Source organism: Callithrix jacchus, chromosome 5 (genome assembly GCF_049354715.1).
Source record: "Callithrix jacchus isolate 240 chromosome 5, calJac240_pri, whole genome shotgun sequence".
Taxonomy (NCBI): domain Eukaryota; kingdom Metazoa; phylum Chordata; class Mammalia; order Primates; family Cebidae; genus Callithrix; species Callithrix jacchus.
Window position 1 is genome coordinate 133,840,642 of NC_133506.1, and position 20,351 is coordinate 133,860,992.

A 20,351-nucleotide genomic window follows, 5' to 3' on the forward strand; every position below is an offset into this window, starting at 1 on the left:
ATTTAAAGAGTATCCAGTGACAGCAAGCAAAGCAGCATCCTCTGGTAGTTTTCTGTCCAAGAAAAAAATATATTAAGCATATTCAGTAGGACATCAAATGAATGTTTTGGTGGTGGTGGTGGCCTGGGGTGGAGACAGAGATGGGTTTGAAAGCAATGACAGCTCCATGACCACAAGATTTTGTAACCATTTGGATGCAGGAGCAAAGAAGAAGATGAGATAGACACAGTTCAGAGCTTGGGCAAGTTGGCAGATGACTGTGCCAATTCACTGACATGCCCATGAGCACAGCAGTAGGCACAGAGCCTGATGTGTCCAGTGGAGATGATAAAAAGTGCCAGATATGGAAGACCAGTTCTCAGCCAGAGGGGCAAAGTCCAGAGTGGAGAGATTTAAGGTGGCAGTCATGAGCATGTTTCAAAGCTGTTAGAAAGGAACAAGTAGAGATGAGAATGGATGAAGAGGGAGGAGATCCCTGCGTCCAGTAGGTCAAGGACACTTCATCCATCTTGTGAAGCAAGGAGCTGGAAAGAGCGCTGCACAGGTGGGCCAGGCTGTCATGGCCAGAGGGTCAAGGCCACCTTCTGGGGTTCTTTTCTCTCTGGGAGTGTGGTGGATACCAGCCCAGAGGGGAAGAGGGCTGGCTAGGAACAGCGGCATGAGTAGAGGGGGAGCATGCATTAGCCCATGTAGAGAACAGGAACAGAGAACTGACTGGGGCCCTTGGAGGGTTCCTGGGCAATGTCAGGGCCCAGAGATCACCATACACAGTGAATTTATTAGGGCCTGCCATGTGCTAGGCTGTGCTTTAGTAGCTGGGGAAACTGCAGGGAGCAAAACAGTCAAAACCCTGCCATGGTAGGGTGTAGATCTAGTGAGGGAGGCAAACAAGGTGATTTAAAGTATATACTTAGTATCGGGCAGTGATGGCCAAGGGAGGAGACAGCCCAAGAGGTCTGCATACTAGGGGCCAATGGAGTTGGGGGGTCACCATCTTGTATAGGGTAGCCTGGGCATTTTAGTACCTTTTTGGTATTCATCATAAGCATTCAACAGGAGAATGTCCTGCTTGCTGTATTAATTCAAATATGACTGCCCTACAGGACCTCCCCTGGCCCACCAGCTGGGCCCGCCAGCCTCCTCAGACTTCTGGTGGTTCACTTGTACCTCTCTGAGGCTGCCACATCAGAAGTCCTTTATGGATCACAAGATAGTTTTAGCCTCCATCTAACACGTCAGTGTCGCTAAACCAGATGTCAAACACTGGTGGTCCATGGGCTGCACCTAGTTCCACAAATGTGCCTTTTTGGCCTACATTTATTCTGTAAATCGGCATTTTTTAATGCGAATGTTTTATATTAAATTCCAGATTTCTGGCTTCCTTTGGAAACCTGAAAAGTCTGACACATTGGATTCACATGACAGCAGTCCGTCAGAGCCGCTGCCTTCATAAGGGCCTGTGTGTTCTCTCCATATGAGGCCACACTCCACACTGCCCCTGACAGTTCCCAGCACTGAGGCTTTTGATCAGTAGCCGTTAAGCTTCATCAGGCTTGTGCTGCTGCTCTTCCACTGGGCCTATTTACGTTAACTGGCTGGTTCCTTGGGGTACTTGAATTTGTGATTCCAATTTTTTACTAACATGTGACTAACATTTCTAGGTCCTTACATTTTATAAAGTACTTGGAGCACTAAGGGGAAGCAGGAAGAAGGAAAATGAAGGGATTTGAAAAATAAGATTATTCCTAAGTAAGGAATAGTCTAGTGGGACAGACCAGTAATATCAAATTTAATAGGCTTTAATTAGCATTATAGTAAAGGTATGCAGAAAAGTGATCTGAGAGCCCCCACCTATAAACCCAGTTACTTGGGAGGCTGAGGTGAGAGGATGGCTTGAGCCCAAGTGGGGGATCAAAGCTACCTGGGCAACATCGTGAGTCCCCATTTCTTTAAAAAATAAAGCCTCCAAGAACAGAATTAATATGGTCAACGTTGCTTAACGGTGGTGATACATTCTAAGAAATGGGTCATCAGACAATTCCAGCATTGTGGTAACATTATCAAGTATAGTTACACAGACAGGTGGTGTAGCCTCCTACCCACCTTGGCTGTATGGTACAGATTGCTCTCAGGCTACAAAGCTGCACAGCATATTTCTGAGTACTGAGGCAGTTGAAGCACAATGGTTAAGTATTTACGTATCTAAATATGAAAAGAGGATATTACAAGTAGGATATAAAAGATTTAAAATGGTACACCTGTGTAGGGCACTTACCACGAGTGGAGCTTGCAGGACTGGAAGTGGCTCTGGGTGAGTCAGTGAGTGAGTGACAGTGAGTGAATGTGAAGGCCTAGGGTGTTACTGTGCACTGCTGTAGACTGTACACTTAGGCCACACTACACTTCTTAAAAGATTAAAAGATACTTTTGCTTTAATAACACTTAGCTTAAAACATAAACACATTGTATAGCTATTCAAAAGTATTTTTTATATCCTTATTCTGCGAGCCAAACTGTAGACGTAAGCTCATATGCTGAAACTGTTGAGTTTAGCATATTGCACAACATACAATGGGGTTGCTTGTTTATTTTTTTCATTTATAATGTGAATCTCTTTTTCTACCACTGGTGTAAGGTGGCTACATTGACTGTTATTCCTGCTCTATATTACCTGTGATGTTTAAGCCTCAGGCATCAACCATGCCTTCTTTTGAGGTGAGAGTGAAGTTCATCACCCTTAAGAATTACGAGGCGGGGCACGGTGGCTCAAGCCTGTAATCCCAGCACTTTGGGAGGCCGAGGTGGGTGGATCACGAGGACAAGAGATTGAGACCATCCTGGTCAACATGGTGAAACCCCGTCTCTACTAAAAATACAAAAAATTAGTTGGGCATGGTGGCACGTGCCTGTAATCCCAGCTACTCAGGAGGCTGAGGCAGGAGAATTGCCTGAACCCAGGAGGTGGAGGTTGCGGTGAGCAGAGATCGCACCATTGCACTCCAGCCTGGGTAACAAGAACGAAATTCCGTGTCAAAAATAAATAAATAAATAAAAGAATTACGAGTAATCATAGTCTTTCAGTCTCCAAGCTTGTTAGACCAAGCGATTATTTGAGCCTATAGAAGTAGCAGACACAATTCCATACCAGTTCCCTCCATAGAGGTGACAGTATACGGGAGTGGCATTCCTCTCTGGCTACTGTGCCTTCTGGCCATTCAGGGGCAGCAAGGGCAGCAGCAATCTCAGCACCTGTGGGGCTGTGCTGCTTACTGGCTTGAATGCCTGCATAGCTTTCAGTAGCTACTGGGATTCCCAGACAAAAGCCTTCCACTTGTGACTGCCTCGTGAAGTTTCTGTTTTTAAAGTTGGTGTTTTTAGATTTTATGTAATTTTGCTATTGATTGGCCTATGCTGAATTTATAGAATTTTCACTTACGTCAGAGTTTGGGTTTTAAATTTTTTATCATTATCACTTAAGAGTATTGATCTCTCCTATCTTAAAAAACATGATTTCTGAATTACATATTGTGTGTGTGTGTTTTAAAGGAGTGAATGTTCCGAACGTCATTTTTCTCCTGTGTTTGTTGATATTAACTAGTTTTCTGTGAGCCTGAGGAAAACTGACAGTATTTTAGGAAATGCAGTGTAGCTTCCTAAACTGGATTGTCTGGACCTGGTTCAGATTCATTCTGGAGATAAAACAACAGTATGAATCCAGAGAAGTATCCCTGTGCCTGTCTTTTTATCAGAAAGTATAGGCTGCCTGAGAAGGGCTTCAGAGGCTGCACTTGACCCAGGATGTGAAGTTGTCTACACTGGCTCGCACACCTCCTCCTCGTCAAAACATTCCTTAATTACTCAGTCTCTGGTGCGAGCCAGAATTGCAGGACCTGCACCTGGTGTTTTGCTGTGCATACGAAGCTATTAAGTTGTTGTAAAACTGGTCTGTTGTTTTACCAGTTAGTGGGATGTGGCACAAAGGGAGAAAGGACAAACATAGCATTTACGTGTGTTCTAAGGGAATGAAGCAAATCCTAAAAATACTCAGCAACATGATTACCTCGTATACATAGACATAAATATTCTGGGACACTTAAAAACCCACTTGCAGGCCAGGTGCGGTGGTTCACACCTGTAATCCTAGCACTTTGGGAGGCCGAAGCGGGTGGATCACGAGGTCAAGAGATAGAGACCATCCTGGCCAACATGGTGAAACCCCATCTCTACTAAAAATACAAAAAATTAGCCTGGTGTGGTGGTGCGTGCCTGTAGTCCCAGCTACTCGGGAGGCTGAGGCAGAATTGCTTGAAACCGGAAAACGGAAGTTGCAGTGAGCCAGGATTGCGACACTGCCCTCCAACCTGGCGTTAGAGCAAGACTCTTGTCTCAAAAAAAAAAAACACTTGCAGACACACAAGAGAACATTGAATACTAATTAGTAAAACCATTTAGTGAGTAATGGAGCCTCATAGTTGGCTCTGAATCTAACAATGAAATTGAAGAAGAACTTACAGGGATTTCATCTCTGAACTCAGATTTCACCAAAATATAGATAATTTTAAAGTATAAAGGCCATTATACACTTGATCCAAGCTTAACCAGCAACATAGTGGGGTCTCGACATACTGTGTCTTCCAACAGTGGCTAGAAGTAAAATATCATTACATATGCCAATCAAAAATTGACCTATGCAGGAAGTATACTGCTAATACTGATCTTAGTCTAGAATTTTTTGTGTTCATTTTACTGCCTATTTGCAGTTCTTTAGAGATGTCTCTTGACCACAGCAGGCATTTCAGCTGTGCTGGTGGTGAGCACTGTGGGCTCCTACAAGTGAGCAAAGGCTCTAGCTAGAGTCAAATTTTACTTTGCATATGGGTACTTAATCTGGTGATACTTGCTTTAAAACTTAGCTTTTGAAACATTTATCATAATATAAAATATAAAAGCAGAGATTGTGTGTATTAATCATGGAAGACGCATATTTCCCTTTCACTAAACTAAAACTTGGAAAAAGTTAGGAAGCTTCTACCTACAGCAATGAAACGTGTATTGTTTCTCTAAGTCTCTTCAGCAGCAGAAGCTAGAGTGTGTTGGCCTACCTTCTAGACTCCTGTCCTAGGAAGTTTATCATTCTTTAGTGTAAAAACTATACCAAAAAACAGTCACCTGCAGATAGAGTGAATCAGCAAGATCCTGTTACAGCTGAGCTGTTTTCACATAACTTCAGAAATAGATCCCGTTGACCTCTCCAGCCAGAAGGAATTCTATTTTAAGCACTATGCAATGGTTACTAAAAGGGGAATGATCTAAGTGATCTATGTTTTTTGTAGATGTGGAATTTTTCTTGGGTTTGGATTTGGCTAGTGTTTTGCTTTCCTGTGTTGGAGGGGTTTGGTAAGTGGGGCTGGACTTGAGCAAGGACTGGGGAGTTAGAAGCCTGCTAGGAAGTAGGAAGAGATGCTTCTCAGCACAAGTCCATGGCATGAGACACGTGAACCCCACATGCAAGGACCTTAGCTTTAGGTACCTTCAATTCAAAATAGGTGAGTGATGAAGACAGTTGAAAATACAGTGCGAGGCCGGACACAGTGGCTCACGCCTGTAATCCCAGCACTTTGGGAGGCTGAGCCAGGTGGGTTGCTTGAACCCAGGAGTTTGAGAACAGACTGGGCAACCTAATGAGACCCACCTCTCTAGAAAAAATACAAAAATTAGCGTGCCTCTAGTCCCAGCTACTCAGGAGGCCGAGGCAGGAGGATCACCTGAGCCTAGGGCGGTCAAGGCTGCAGTCAGCTGTGTGGATGCACCACCACACTCCACCCTGGACAACAGGAGATCCTGTCTCAAAAAGAAAATACAGTGTGTCCCCCCACCCCCCCATACCAGTAGGGAAGAGTTAGCACATTAAAATCTGTATTAATGTACTGAAATCAAAACTAAATAAAATGGCTTTTCCTTTTCTAATACTTACTCCATGTGATGAGGCAGGGAGAAGCTCTTCTAAGAGAAGTTGCTGTGCAGCTCAAGGCCTGTGGTCTGCTTCTAGAAAGGACCGCGAATCTGAAACCCTCAAATAGAGTCCCCTGAATTTGGAACAGAAGTGTAAAATGCCCACAGCAAAGGCTTTCAGAAAAGTAGGATACCTTGCCATCTGACTGTACTCTTGTATAATGAGCAAACTCTTCTGTGTAAAGTTTCACTGTATAAAAGCCCATCTTGATTTCAGATATGAAAGATTTCTTGACCTTGCAACTATCAATTCTGCTCTGTTTTTCCATAAGCCAGTACCCAACCAACCATCATAGTAAATTTATGTTAACTTTTAAAGGCCATTGGTATGAGTAAAAAATCTCATCTAATTAATATTTAGGTCAGTACCTTAAAAAGCCAAGCACATAGCAAGCACTCAGTAAATGCCTGGTCAATTGAATTTTTAATCCTTTATCATATATATATATATATTTTTTTTTAATTTTATTTTTTGAAACAGAGTCTTAACTCTGTCACCCAGGCTAGAGTGCAGTGTCAAGACTTCAGCTCACTGCAATGTCCATCTTCCAGGGTTGATCAGGTCTCGTACCTCATCCTCCTGAGCAGCTGGTATTACAGGTGTGTGCCACCATGTTGGCCAGACTAGTCTTGAACTCCTGGCCTCAAGTGATTCACCTGCCTTGGCCTCCCAAAGTGCTGGGATTACAGGCATGAGCCACTGTGCCCAGCCTAGTCCTTTATCATAGACTCTCAATTAATTATAATTGGCCACTTTTTAACTAAACCTTTCTTCCCAAAAAGGACTGCCTATTGCATTTATAAAGCTATGTAAGTGGCATCTGTGGAACAAGCTAGAATTGATTGCTTATTTCATGGAGGAAAGAATTCCATCCACTGACTGAATTATCTGTAGTATTTAAGATGTGATGCGCTTAATGATGTTTAGTGAGTGAGTCTCTGTTCCTGGGTCTTATTTCTTGGCCTTTTCTCTGTCTGCTGCTCAATTTTATAACCATCTTCCAGGTGTACACTGCTTAGACACTTTGAAAAATAGAGTATATTTTAAAATTGAAGAAAACTGCATATTCTGGCTATGTTTTATTATCTCCATCTCTGTTTGTTAATTTGAAGAAATTGAAGGGAGGTAACGATTCCAAAACCCCATAGTACAGAAATATTCTGCAAAAAGCAGTAGTATTTGAAGGACCATTTTAAAAAGTTTAGTATCAGTATGTTAAATGTAAGATAGAAATTTGTTCTACCTCATCAATTCAAACTTTAAAAGAATCCCTATAAAGTATTAGCAAAAAAGGTGCCAAATTCACTCTGATGATAAACACTTAACAGTGGAGATCATTTTAATTCTAGGTACTTATAATTATTTTCTATGTGCTGAAAATACTTGTTCTGCGTCAAAATTTTCTGTTGCATTTCAATTTTTAGCATCTCTTCTAAAACCTTTAGAGTGTCAGATGATACATCCTAGTGTTTCTCTTAGGATGGCATTGTAGGTAAATTAAAATCTTGCCAGATTCAACTGAAAATCAAAATATTGGGCCAGGTATGGTGGCAGGCGCCTGTTAGCTACTCAGAAGCAGGAGGATCGATCGCTTCAATCTAGGAGTTCCAGGCTGCAGTGCACCTTGATCACACTTAAGAATAGCCACTGCACTTCAGCCTGGGCAACACTGCAAGACCTTGTCTCTATTAAATAAAAATAAAAATGGAAATACTGGGTTTTTTAAATTTTTTGAGTAAGCAAGTGTTCTTTCATTTCTAAGATTTTGAAACATAATGCTTGCAAATCGTTTGCCTTCTACATGAAAATACTCTGTAGGCATTTCTGCTGCTTTTAAGAGGAATTTAAAATTCTTTATAAAAATGAATTAACTATGCTTACCACAATCTTAATATTTTATTCTTAGTTTTGACTTAAATAATTTGTAATATATATTGACTCCTCAAAGAAATGGAGGTCTAGAGATGATAAACAAATTCTAGGTGAGTCCATTATTTAATTACCTGCAATAAATTAGCATTTTTATAGCTAGTTGGTCTGTAGCAACACATAAGTTATTTTAGCTTCCCAAAACCTTCATAATTTTTATTAGCTGTGTTAATGTCCCTGATTTAATTTTGTCCTTTCAATTTGTGTAACTATTTCTCCCGATGCATATTATTGTCTTTTGTGTAATTAAAGGTAGTATTATAGTTATCAATTGCCAGCAATAAGTGGATAGGGCTTATCCCATGTCATTGGTAACTATCTGCATAATATATTGCTCAGCATAGAGCTTGTACTTTAAAATGATTTTTAGGTTGTGTGTCCTTCTGTTATAAATCAGTCTTAACTGCATTTTCTTAGAATAAAGAGTATCAAGGGAACTGATTCCATGCTATTTTTAGTCAGAATATTAATACATTTCATAATTGATATTGTAACATCCATGTTGAAGCCAAACAGTGTAAAATTTATGGTTAACTATTTGCATTTTATACTGTAAGTTTTTCTCTTTTTTTTTTTTTTTTTTTTTTTTTGAGACGGAGTTTTGCTCTTTTTACCCAGACTGGAATGCAATGGTGCTATCTCGGCTCACGGCAACCTCTGCCTTCTGGATTCAGGCAATTCTCCTGCCTCAGCCTCCCGAGTAGCTGGGATTACAGGCACGTGCCACCATGCCCAGCTAATTTTTTTTGTATTTTTAGTAGACACGGGGTTTCACCATGTTGACCAGGATGGTCTCGATCTCTTGACCTCGTGATCCACCCGCCTTGGCCTCCCAAAGTGCTGGGATTACAGGCGTGAGCCACCACGCCCGGCCACTGTAAGTTTTTCTCTTGCACACAGTCATATGCTTTCAACAGTTACGACTTAAAATATTCACACTTCTGTCTCTGAACAAAATGTATCTATATAAAAATTACAACTGGCCGGGCACGGTGGCTCATGCCTGTAATCCCAGCACTTTGGGAGGCCAAGGCAGGCAGATCACCTGAGGTTGGGAGTTAAAGAGCAGCCTGCCCAACATGGTGAAACCCCGTCCTTACTAAAACTACAAAATTAGCCAGGCATGGTGGGGCATGCCTGTAATCCCAGCTACTTAAGCTGAGGCAGGAAAATCTCTTGAACCCAGGAGGCGGAGATTGCGTTGGGCTGAGATTGCACCATTGCACTCCAGCCTGGTAACAAGAGCGAAACTCCGTCTCAAAAAAAAAAGAAGAAAATTGTAAGGGTTGGGCACAGTGGCTCACACCTGTAATCCCAGCACTTTGGGAGGCCGAGGCGGGCAGATTATGAGGTCAAGAGATCGAGAATACCCTGGCCAACATGATGAAACCTCGTCTCTACTAAAAATACAAAAAAAATTAGCCGGGGGTGGTGGCACATGCCTGTGGTCTCAGCTAATCTGGAGGCTGAGGCAGAAGAATCGCTTGAACCCAGGAGGCAGAGGTTGCAGTGAGCTGAGATTGTGCCACTGCACTCCAGCCTAGTGACAGAACAAGACTCCATCTAAAAAAAAAAGAAAAAAAATTGTGAGGAAGAGAAGTATATTTACTATTCATTAGGTGGAAGCAGATCATCATAAAGGTCTTCATTCTCATCGTCTTCATGATCTTCATGTTGAGGAGGAAGGGGAGGACTTGGTCTTGTTCTTGCTGAGGTGGTGGAGGTAGAAGAAAATCTGTGTAAGTGGATCACTGAAGTTCACACCCATGTTGACAAGGGTCACCTTTAATGCCACAGGCTTCTATGTGCATCCGTAACCTGTTTCCACAAGGGACCAATCCCTGAGGATGCCGTTGCAGCAGGACTTGGCAAAGGAATGAAAGGGTTTCTGAAAATCCCTCCCAGAGTGCCTGCAGGAACTACTCTGATCCGTAATTTAACTCTCTTAAGACAGACACCTCTGATCTCTCTCAGCTTGTGGGTGGTACCATGGGAACTATCTGCATTTTCCAGTTATTACTTTATGTGTTTAATCTGCTGTTTTCTCATTTCTTGGCTCAGATAAGGTGATCTGTGTCTACAGTGGTCAAAAGATAAGAATAATATTTCAGTATATATTTGCAACTCATAAATTTTTCTTAGAATCGTGTAACATATCATTTCTTTTATGTCATTACGTATAATACAAGAAGTAAACAAGCTACTTAACCATAGTTTTAAACTATTCTTTTAAACCCTGCCGTGTTGCAAATGCTGAGAATTAAATGGGCTTTAATTTTTAATGGACTTTTAAAGTTGTAAATGGGTAGAGGTCAGGAGTTAGAAAATGGCTATTTTTTATTTTATATTTTTTGAGACAGATTCTTGCTCTGTCACCCAGGCTGGAATACAGTGGCACAGTCTTGTCTCACTGCAACCTCTGCCTCCCAGGTTCAAAAGATTCTTCTGCCTCAGCCTCCTGAGTAGCTGGGAATAGAGGTGTGCACCACTGCACCTGGCTAAATTTTTATATTTTTAGTAGTGATGGGGTTTCACCATGTTGGCAAGGCTGGTTTCGAACTGCTAACCTCAGGTAATCTGCCTGCTTCAGCCTCCCAGAGTGCTGGGATTACAGGCATAAGCCACTGTTTCCGACCAGTTTTAATAAGCTAAACAATCTATGTGCAGTGGCATGCCCCAGGAGTTGAGGCCAGCCTGGGCAACACAATGAGACCCTGTCTCACTGTGTTTATATATTTACAATAATAAATAAATACGAATTTTAAAATACAAAGTTAAACAAATCTGATTACATGTTATACATTTGCCTCCTTTACATTTTCTACTAAAGGCTATTCTGAGGATAGATTATCTTGAAATTATGTTGAAATTGAAAACTGAATTACATTTGTACTTTTTCTCTGATGCACTTTTATGATTTTCTGTACCCCTTGGAACCTTTTTCAGTTTCATCAGGCTGGGGAGAAATGCCTAATGTTCACTCAAAGACTGAACACTCTTGGGGAGAACCATCCTCCCCTTCTACCCTGGTGGACAATGGCACAGCAGCATGGGGGAAGCCTCCCAGCAGTGGCAGCGGGTGGGGAGATCACCCTGCCGAGCCGCCGATGGCGTTTGGAAGAGCTGGCGCACCTGTTGCTGCCTCGGCCCTGTGCAAACCAGGTAAGCCTAGCATCTTGCTTGCCCTGATCTGGCAATTTAGAAATGACTCTCAAAGTGCTGAATTTTAAAAAGTAGCGTTTTAGAATACTTTCCTTATAATGTTTATACTTTAAGATTAACCACAAACCAAGAATCTTGGCCAAACACAGTGCTTTATACCTGTAATCCCAGCTCTTTGGGAGGCCAGGGCAGGAGGATCACTTGAGCCCAGGAGTTCAAGACCAACCTGGGCAGCATAGTAAGACCTTGTCACTACAAAAAAAATTGAAAAATTAGCAGGGCATGGTGGCACATGCTGTAATCCCAGCTACTTGGGAGGCTGTGGTAGGAGAATAGCTTGAACCCAGGAGGATAAGCCATGATTGTACCATTGCATCCAGCCTGGGCAATAAAGCAAGACCCCATCTCTTGAACAAAAATCCAAGATTATAAAATATTTGCCATGTCTGATATGTGAACACAAAGGCGCTTTTAAGAGATGTCCACGCCCTCCTTTTTTAATAATGCAAATAAATGAAAGAGTCAAAGCAACCCAGCATTATGTTTGATTCTCCTAGTAATGCCCACGCTACTCCAGCAGCAGTCTTGTGCCTGCCACATTGAGTAATTTCAGCCTGCTTCACTGAGCAAGATAGATAAAGCATGTCATCTTTTCTTCTTGAGATTAGTTTTGAAAATATGTATTACCTCACGGAAATCTCTTAACGCATCTTGCCGTCTTGCCCTTCTTTCATCTTGTCAACAGAATTCCACTTTGGGTGGAATTTACCATGTTTATTTTCATGTTGTTACACTTAAGCAAAAACAACTTGAAAAAAAGGAAAAAACTGTACATTTTCCTCCCATCTAATTCTGGCTGGGCACGGTGGCTCATGCCTGTAATGTCAGTACTTAGGGAGGCCAAGGCAGGTGGAAAACCTGAAACCAGCCTGGCCAATGTGGTGAAACCCCATCTCTACTAAAAATACAAAAATTAGCCAGTCGTGGTGACAAGTGCCTGTAATCCCAGCTACTCAGGAGGCTGAGGCAGGAGAATTGTTGGAACCTGGGAAGCAGAGGTTGCAGTGAGCCAAGTTTGTGCCTCTGTACTTCAGCCTGGGCGACAGAGAGACTCCATCTTAAAAAAAAAAAATTGTTCACATAACTGCAGAAGCTTCATCTTTTCTTTGAACATCTTAAAATGTCACTTTATCAGTTTTTTATTTTGTTATTTTGCTAAAACTGGATAGTATGTTCCATACAGCCACCACTATGCTCAAGGTATTTATTCCATTTATATTACTTTTTGTTACAAACCTAAAAGATAAGGCAATTTCTGAGTATTTAGATTAATGTGCTGTTTTGAGACAGTGATTTTTTTTTCAGAATTTGTCCTGGGAGGCACAGTTATGTGCCTATGCGGTATGTTTATCAGCCTTGCATCTTCATTAAAGACCCAGCTAACTGCGCTGTTACCTAGTATTTACCCTTCTTCGTATTCTTCAAAGAAGTGAAAATCTGGGGTAATTTTGATATAGAAAATCACTTTGTGTTTTAAGAAAGGAGGAAAAAACATCTGCAGTTGAAGTTCAGGAGTGAATTTGTAGCTCCATCTGCCGAAGGCCTCCATCCTGCTAGTTTGTCGGTATCTCCTGCCAGCTTGAGAGAAGTGCAGCCTGCCAGGCCTGACCTCAGGCTTGCTCCATTTCACATGTTCCAGCTGACTATCACAAGTGGGCAAGTTTGAGAAGCACTGGTCTGTGTGACATAATGCTCACAGGTTTGGATCAAGCTGTGATTAAGAATCAGACAGAGGTGTTTATTTCAGCAACACATGTACTAAAATTGGAACAATACAGAGAAGATTAGTGTGGCTCCTGTGCAAGGATGAGATGCAGATTCATGAAGCATCCCATATACAAATTTTCCTGCCACTTGTGATGGCTCATGCCTGTAATCCCAACACTTTGGGCTGCCAAGGCAGGAGGAGCACTTGAGCCCAGGAGTTTGAGACCAGCCTGGGCAACATAGTGAGACACCATCTCTATTAGAAAGAAAAGAAATTAGCTGGATGTCGTGGCACATGCCTGTAGTTCTAGCTGCTCAAGAGGCTGAGGCAGGAGGATCACTTGATCAAGAATTCAAGGTTGCAGGATGCTATAATTGCACTACTATACTCTAGGCAACAGAGCAAGACCGTGTTTCAAAAAAATAGAAAAAAGTACAGATTTTTAAAACCACACAGGACAATGAAATTTTTTAGGAATCTACATTTCTGTAGCCTTTTCATACCATGTAGAGATTGCCACCTTCCCAACTAGCCCCAGGATTTGTTTGTAGCATGTCTATGTTTTAGAATGATCTGTAGTTGGTCAAAGAAGTTTAGAAAAGCACAGAGTACAAATAGCTGGTGTTTGAAGGAAAAATTATATACATAGACAGGTTTATTTACATATCTAGCAGGAGAAATTAATTTCTTAGATCTGAGAGAAATGAAGGCATAAAAAGGTAGATTATATCTCATTTGTCCCACCTCCCCTAAATTGTATGTTATAGTAGAAGCATTGTCCATGTTAGGGACATGAAATTGGTAAGTTCATGTTTGTTCTCTTCCTAGCTTCAAAATCTATGCAAGAAGGCTGGGGCAGTGGTGGGGATGAAATGAACCTCAGTACCAGCCAGTGGGAGGATGAAGAAGGAGACGTGTGGAATAATGCTGCTTCCCAAGAAAGCACCTCCTCCTGCAGCTCCTGGGGGAACGCCCCCAAAAAAGGACTTCAGAAGGTAAATACAACACTCTTAAAGATGATATATGCCCTGAAAGCCAAAGGCACTTCAAACACATTCAGGATTCAGTGAAACAGATGAAAAGGTAGACCTGAGTTTCTCACAGTAGTCTCAGGGCCCAGAGATCCTTTCAAGGGATTAAGCAAGGTCACGGCTATTATCATGTCAGTACTAAGACTGTCTTTCTCATTTGATATCTGTCTCCAGTGTAGGGTGGAGGTGTACAGAGATCTTTATTATAGCAGAGAATCTGCAGAAACAGATAGGAAAATCGAGCCATTTTCTTTTAAGCCAAACATAGAGATTTGCCAGAAGGCAAAACAGTACCACTCTTTTCATGAAAAATTAATTATTGTTTATTTTTAAATGTTATGTTAATGTGCAATGGCTTTATTTTTAAACAAAATTAATATTTCTAAATTTTCTCAGTTTTAATTTCTAATACAGTAAATAGCAATAGACACAACTCACATAAACAAAAGTTCTTTGGGATCTTCAGTCTCTAAGAGAGTATTATAGAATATTGAGACCAAAAAGTTTGAGATAGATGGTTAAGAAGTCTTAAAACAAATGGGCAGGCCAGGGGGCAGTGGCCCATGCCTGTAATCCCAGCACTTTGGGAGGCCAAGGTGGGTACATCACTTGAGGTCAGGAGTTCAGTCCAGCCTGGCCAACATGGTGAAACCCCATCTCTACTAAAAATACAGAAATTAGCCAGGTGTGGTGGCAGGCACCTGTAATCTCAGCTACTGGGGGCGCTGAGGCAGGAGAACCACTTAAACCTGGGAGGCAGAGGTTGCAGTTGCAGTGAGCCAAGATCACCTCACTGCACTCCAGCTTGGGCAACAGAGCAAGTCTCCGTCTCAAAAAAAAAGACACAAATGGGCAGTCATCTAGAAAAAACTGAGATACGTATCTCATATATACATGAGATACAGGAGATGTGTATCTGTAGTTTTAATATTTTAAATATTAAAAATATTAAAATGTGGCCAGGCATGGTGGCTCAAGCCTGTAATCCCAGCACTTTGGGAGGCCAAGGCGGGTGGATCACGAGAGATCGAGGCCAGATCAACATGCTGAAACCCCGTCTCTACTAAAAATACAAAAAATTATCTGGGCATGGTGGCGCATGCCTGTAATCCCAGCTACTCAGGAGGCTGAGGCAGGAGAACTGCCTAAACCCAGGAGGCGGAGGTTGCGGTGAGCCGAGATCGCGCCATTGCACTCCAGCCTGGGTAACAAGAGCGAAACTCCATCTTAAAAAAAATATATATATATAAATATGAAAGACATTAAAAACAATTTTGGAGTCAGAGAGGCCTACAAATGACCAAAATCTAAAAGCCATAAAATAAAATTTTTTGTCAATAGACACAAATATAAAAACTGTACATGACAGAAAATACCATAATCAAAAGAAAAATAGCAAACTGGAAAAACATTTATAACTCATATCATGGAGAGGGCCAATCTCCCTGATATGTAAAGTCCTAGAAACTGATTTAAAAAAAAAAAAAAAATCAGCCAGAAACCCAACAGAAAAAGGAGCACAGAATGTGAACAGTAGATGGTCCACAGAGAAGGAGCACTGATGGCTGCTAGACACAGGGACTCACAGGAAGGCAGTTCAGTTTCAAACAGCACTCAGAGATGCCTGCCATTTTTCATCTCTCAGACACGCCGAAAGCGAACATTTTTATTTTTTTATTTAAAAAAAATTGTTTAGAGATAGTCTTGCTGTGTCACCTAGCCTGGAGTACAACATTGAAGTCCTGGGCTCAAACTGTCTTCCTGCCTCAGCCTCCTGAGTAGCTGGGACTACAGTTACATGCCACTGTGCACAACTAATTTTATTTTTTATTTTTTCTATAGAGACAGTGTCTCACTTTGTGGCATTTATACAGTGTTGTATTGCAGCATTTTTGTAGTAAAAAGATAAAAATAGCTTAAACATACCTTGATAGAATAACCAGTTAATTACACTACTTCTGCGTTATGGAAAACTAAAAGGAAATTCTGTATATGTATTAATATGGAAAGATCACTAAAGTACACTGTTAAAAGATGCAGAAAAACATATATAACACACACCCAATTTTGTGGGGTAAGAGGAAGGAAATAAGTTAGTGTGTGTGTGCGTGTGTGTGTGTGTGTGTGTGTGTGTGTGTGTGTATGCATGCACACATAGTATATCAGCCTCTATAGAATGTTCTGAATTCTCTGGAAGGGCAAATAAGAAACTGCTATGAGTAGTTTCCTCTTGGAGAGAACAGGAACTAAGCAGTTTGGGTGGCATGAGATGAAAACTTTTTTTTATACCTTTTTTATGCTTTTGAATCATGTGAATGTATTCATGGTCAAAAAAATTTAGTTTAAAAAGCATTCAGTTAACCATCAGCAGAACCCAGAAACTAAAATCAGGGCTCTCTGCTCATGAGGAGTAGAAGTGATTATGGACCTCCAAAAGAATCCTTTTGATAGTTGGGCTGGCAGATAATCCAGTTAACGATGGGACCAGAAATACCTAATTGGTAAATTAAAATCTTGGCTAATCTGGCTCTGGCAGCGTAGTAATGATTAAAATACCCCAAAATAAGCTAGTTCCTTGAGGAAAGAAAACCCGTTTGTTTATAGAGCTTTATGTGATCCATTATATAGCTATGGCAGGCTCAATTTTGCAAAGTACTATGAGGAATATTTTTAGAAGGAGATTTTTTTTATATTGGAATAATGCTTCATTGGAACCTTTGCATTTATAGGCTCAGAGGGAAGTTGTTGAGAAGCCTCCTGGCTTCCCTGTGGTGCCGTGCCCTCCCCACCCCCACTGCTCTTTCTGTAGCTGACCTTTTTCCTCATCGTCTCCTCCACTGACATTTGCGTACTTATTCCTTTTCTCTACCCTATGAGCTACAAGGAACAAATAGTTAATAAAATTAACAGGTTTTTTCTTCCTTTGTTCTTGTTGCCTCTTTATTCATTGGAATAAACCCCCTCATTTTATCATTTTTTAGAATAAAGCTTATAAAAGGACAAAAACTGTGTAATTTTTAGTAAACACATAGGGCTCTGTTCAAGGGAAACTTAGTGAACTAAATTATCTGGGAAAGAAAAATATCCTGCTTTTTTTTTAAGTTCATAAATTGTACATATATACCAACCTGCAAATGTACCTTGATGCTTTCCATAGTAGAAACCATGAAATCTGTTAGGGAGTTTCTGGAGTACAACATTATTCAATGTTAATACAAAAAGATTAGGTGACTTTTAAATGACCTTGTTTCCCGTTTCTGGAAGAAATGCATTAAAATGTAGCTCATGGACTTTCCCCTTTCCCACACTGTGTTACAGGGCATGAAGACGTCTGGCAAGCAGGATGAGGCCTGGATCATGAGCCGGCTGATCAAACAACTCACAGACATGGGCTTCCCGGTAACTGGCATCTTAGTTTACTGCTACCTACCACGCTTCCCAGAATGAAATGCCCTGATAGCTTCCTCTCCTTGTTTGTTCTATGTGCTAAAAGACACCGAGAGCATTTGAGGAATGAGATACTGACATCATCTAACCCCTTTTTTGTTTGTTTTTGTTGGTTTGTTTGTTTTTTGACATCATCTGACTCTTAAATCTCCCTTTTACCTGGGTAGTTTGGGTTAGGGATCATTGCTTTGTACCACAGCAAAGACCCACATAACTTCTATCAAGAAAGGTGTAAGAGCCTTTTCCTAGACTAGAAAATGCAGTTTGTTGTTTTTTGGTTTTGAGATAGGGTCTTGCACTGGCACCTAGGCTGGAGTACAAGTGGCATGATTGGGCTCAGGCATTTTTCCTATCTCAGCCGCCTAAGCAGCTAGCGCACAGGCATACACCACCGTGCTCCGCTAATTTTTGTATTTTTGGTAGAAATGAGGTTTCACCATGTTGGCCAGGCTGGTCTTGAACTCCTGGGCTCAAGCAGTCTGCCCACCTCAGCCTCCCAAAGTGCTGGGATTACAGGCATGAGTCATTACGCTCAGCCATAAAATGCTGTGTGATTTTTAATTTTCATTGGTTTATACAGTTTTATATTTTCTTTTAATTTATAATTAAAAGTGCATTTCATTAGTGTATACAGTATATTGATCAAGATCACAAGAGAAAACTTGGTATAAAGTACTAAGGTTTTGTATCCAAAAAAAGTATCCTAACCAGACCTACTTAGTTCCCAAGATTCCAATCCTATGTAGGGATAATTCATATTGCAGGGCATTCTCCTGAAAATATCACAGTCTGTTCAGTTCCTGAGACTGGGTAGCAGTTAAGATGGCAAGGAATGTCACCCATATTCACCATATATTCCCTTCATGTTCCTTCTTTCAAAATCCTTATTCAAATGAGTGTTTGTCTTTCAATTACTGCGGATGTCCCTTAAAGAATGAGTCCAGAATGGCCTCCATATAGAGGAGGAACCCCATCCTTCACACTGGGCAAAGGCCCTCTGCATTGGGCAGGGCATTGTGTTAGTGGGCCAAGCTCTGCCCGTGTGAGAGGGCAAGAGGTTGACCGTGGCCTCAGGGTATCTTGATGTATACTGTCTCAGTTATCATGGCACCCTGATGTCTTCGATCATCCACTGAGATTACTACTGTGTTCCAGTCGTAAATTATCAAAATGAATCTACTTGTTTTGTTTTTCTGTTTCTTAGAAAAAAGTTGATGATGATAGAGTTGATGAAGTACAAAATGAAGCTCTGCACTCTGACAGTGACTGTCACAGTTGCTGGCACTAGAGAGAGGCATGGAGATGGAGCCTATCTCTACAAAAATAATACAGATAGTTATATTTTTTAAAAAAACGAAAATGACTTCAGGAGTACTGACAAGGTTTACTGTCACTCCGCATTTTGTTTCCAAGGTGTTGTAAATACAAGTTCTTTACTCTGAAAATCAAGTCAGTACATTTTATTGTTACAAGTATTTTTTAATTTAAAAGACATTGTCTCTAACCTCAACAATGAAGAAAGGTATTTCCAGTTGCAAACCTAATAACTGTGTCTTTAAGTAGTGATTAAACTATTTATAAACTTTCCTTTTGTTAATTAACGTGCACTAAAGAAAATTCTGTTTTCCTACACAGAGAGAACCAGCTGAGGAGGCCTTGAAGAGTAACAATATGAATCTTGATCAGGCCATGAGTAAGTTATACAACATATCTTTAAAAAGGTACCCAGATGTGAAGTTTTACTTTCCAGAACCATTTTATTGTAGTCATGGTTTAATGGTTGAAGATGTCCTGGTAGACAGGACCAGGCCACAGTGAAGGAGCAGCCACACAACAGGCTGGAGCCACAGAATGAGTGAGTCTCTTGGGACTAACAGACTTTGGAGACAAATGGCCAATGCCATATTTGAAGCATGGTGGCTTTTTTCATATTTTCCCATCTGTTTGGAGGGGAAGTAATAATGACACTCTGAGAGACACTGGAACCACACACCAGACTTCAGTGGACACTGAGTTCGTTCCTCGTGCCCTGCCCCAGAGTGGGCTTGCCTAGGGGCCAACAGAAGCATCACCTTGCTGGCTGAGCTCTGACTTACTGAGAGATGAGATTTTCTGTCAACGAACAAGCAACCCTAGTTCTGGAGCTGCTTTAAAAGTAATAATAATGTTAAATATTTATATTTAAATATAGTTGATTCTTATTTTATTGGTAGTTATATTCTATAAAGTCACCACAAACACCGAATTGACAAATACTGAACCAGTGCTCCTAGGAGACTTATTGGGTCGGCTTCCTATGAGCCTCTACTCATGTCATTTTTGTCAACCAATCAATATATAACCTTGTTTTATGTGTTTTTTATTTCAAAACACCTTATTTAACATTGATATATATTTCTCGGCTGGGTGCGGTGGCTCATGCCTGTAATCCCAGCACTTTGGGAGACCACAGTGGGCAAATCACTGGATGTCAGGAGTTCGAGACCAGCCTGGCCAACGTGGTGAAATTCTGTCTCTACTAAAAATACAAAAGAAATCAGTCAGACTCGGTGGTGGGCACCTGTAAACCCAGCTACTCCAGAGGCTGAGGCAGGAGAATCACTTGAACTTGGGAGGTGGAGGTTGTGATGAGCCAAGATCATGCCGCTGCCCTCCAGCCTGGGTGACAGAGTGAGACTCTGTCTCTGAGAGAAAAGAAACAAAAAAAAAATATGTGTGTGTGTATATATATATATACACACACACACACACACACACACATATATTATATATTTTTTTCTCTCACAAGTAATTATGTACCATATTCGTTAATACTAAAACATTAGCCAAGAAGGGTGTAACGTTTTTCTGACCCTGGGTAATGTGACCATAAATGTATTTGGCTTTCAGACTCATAACAATGCCATCCACTATACTTATCATCATCATCTCATGAATCCACAAATGTAGCCTCTTTTTCGTAGCTGTGTTACATGCCCAGCTGTTTCTTGAGTACTTTCTT

The 20,351-nt window shown here is 41.1% G+C and overlaps 1 protein-coding gene and 1 non-coding gene across 20 annotated transcripts in view; both read left to right on the plus strand.

Annotated features, from left to right (window-relative positions):
* The window catches only part of TNRC6C (trinucleotide repeat containing adaptor 6C), a 147,731-nt gene that overhangs the window by 92,684 nt on the left and 34,696 nt on the right, over window positions 1-20,351 (plus strand). For all 19 annotated transcript variants that reach the window (XM_054256537.2, XM_035301894.3, XM_054256544.2 and 16 more), the window contains 4 exons: window positions 10,889-11,104; window positions 13,701-13,867; window positions 17,222-17,302; window positions 18,986-19,043. In XM_054256537.2, the coding sequence (XP_054112512.1) occupies window positions 10,889-11,104; window positions 13,701-13,867; window positions 17,222-17,302; window positions 18,986-19,043 (522 nt within the window). The remainder of the gene's footprint in view (window positions 1-10,888; window positions 11,105-13,700; window positions 13,868-17,221; window positions 17,303-18,985; window positions 19,044-20,351) is intronic.
* On the plus strand, window positions 12,899-13,005 carry LOC118154248 (U6 spliceosomal RNA). Its single transcript, XR_004744134.1, has one exon. It is a non-coding gene; the product is annotated as a U6 spliceosomal RNA (small nuclear RNA).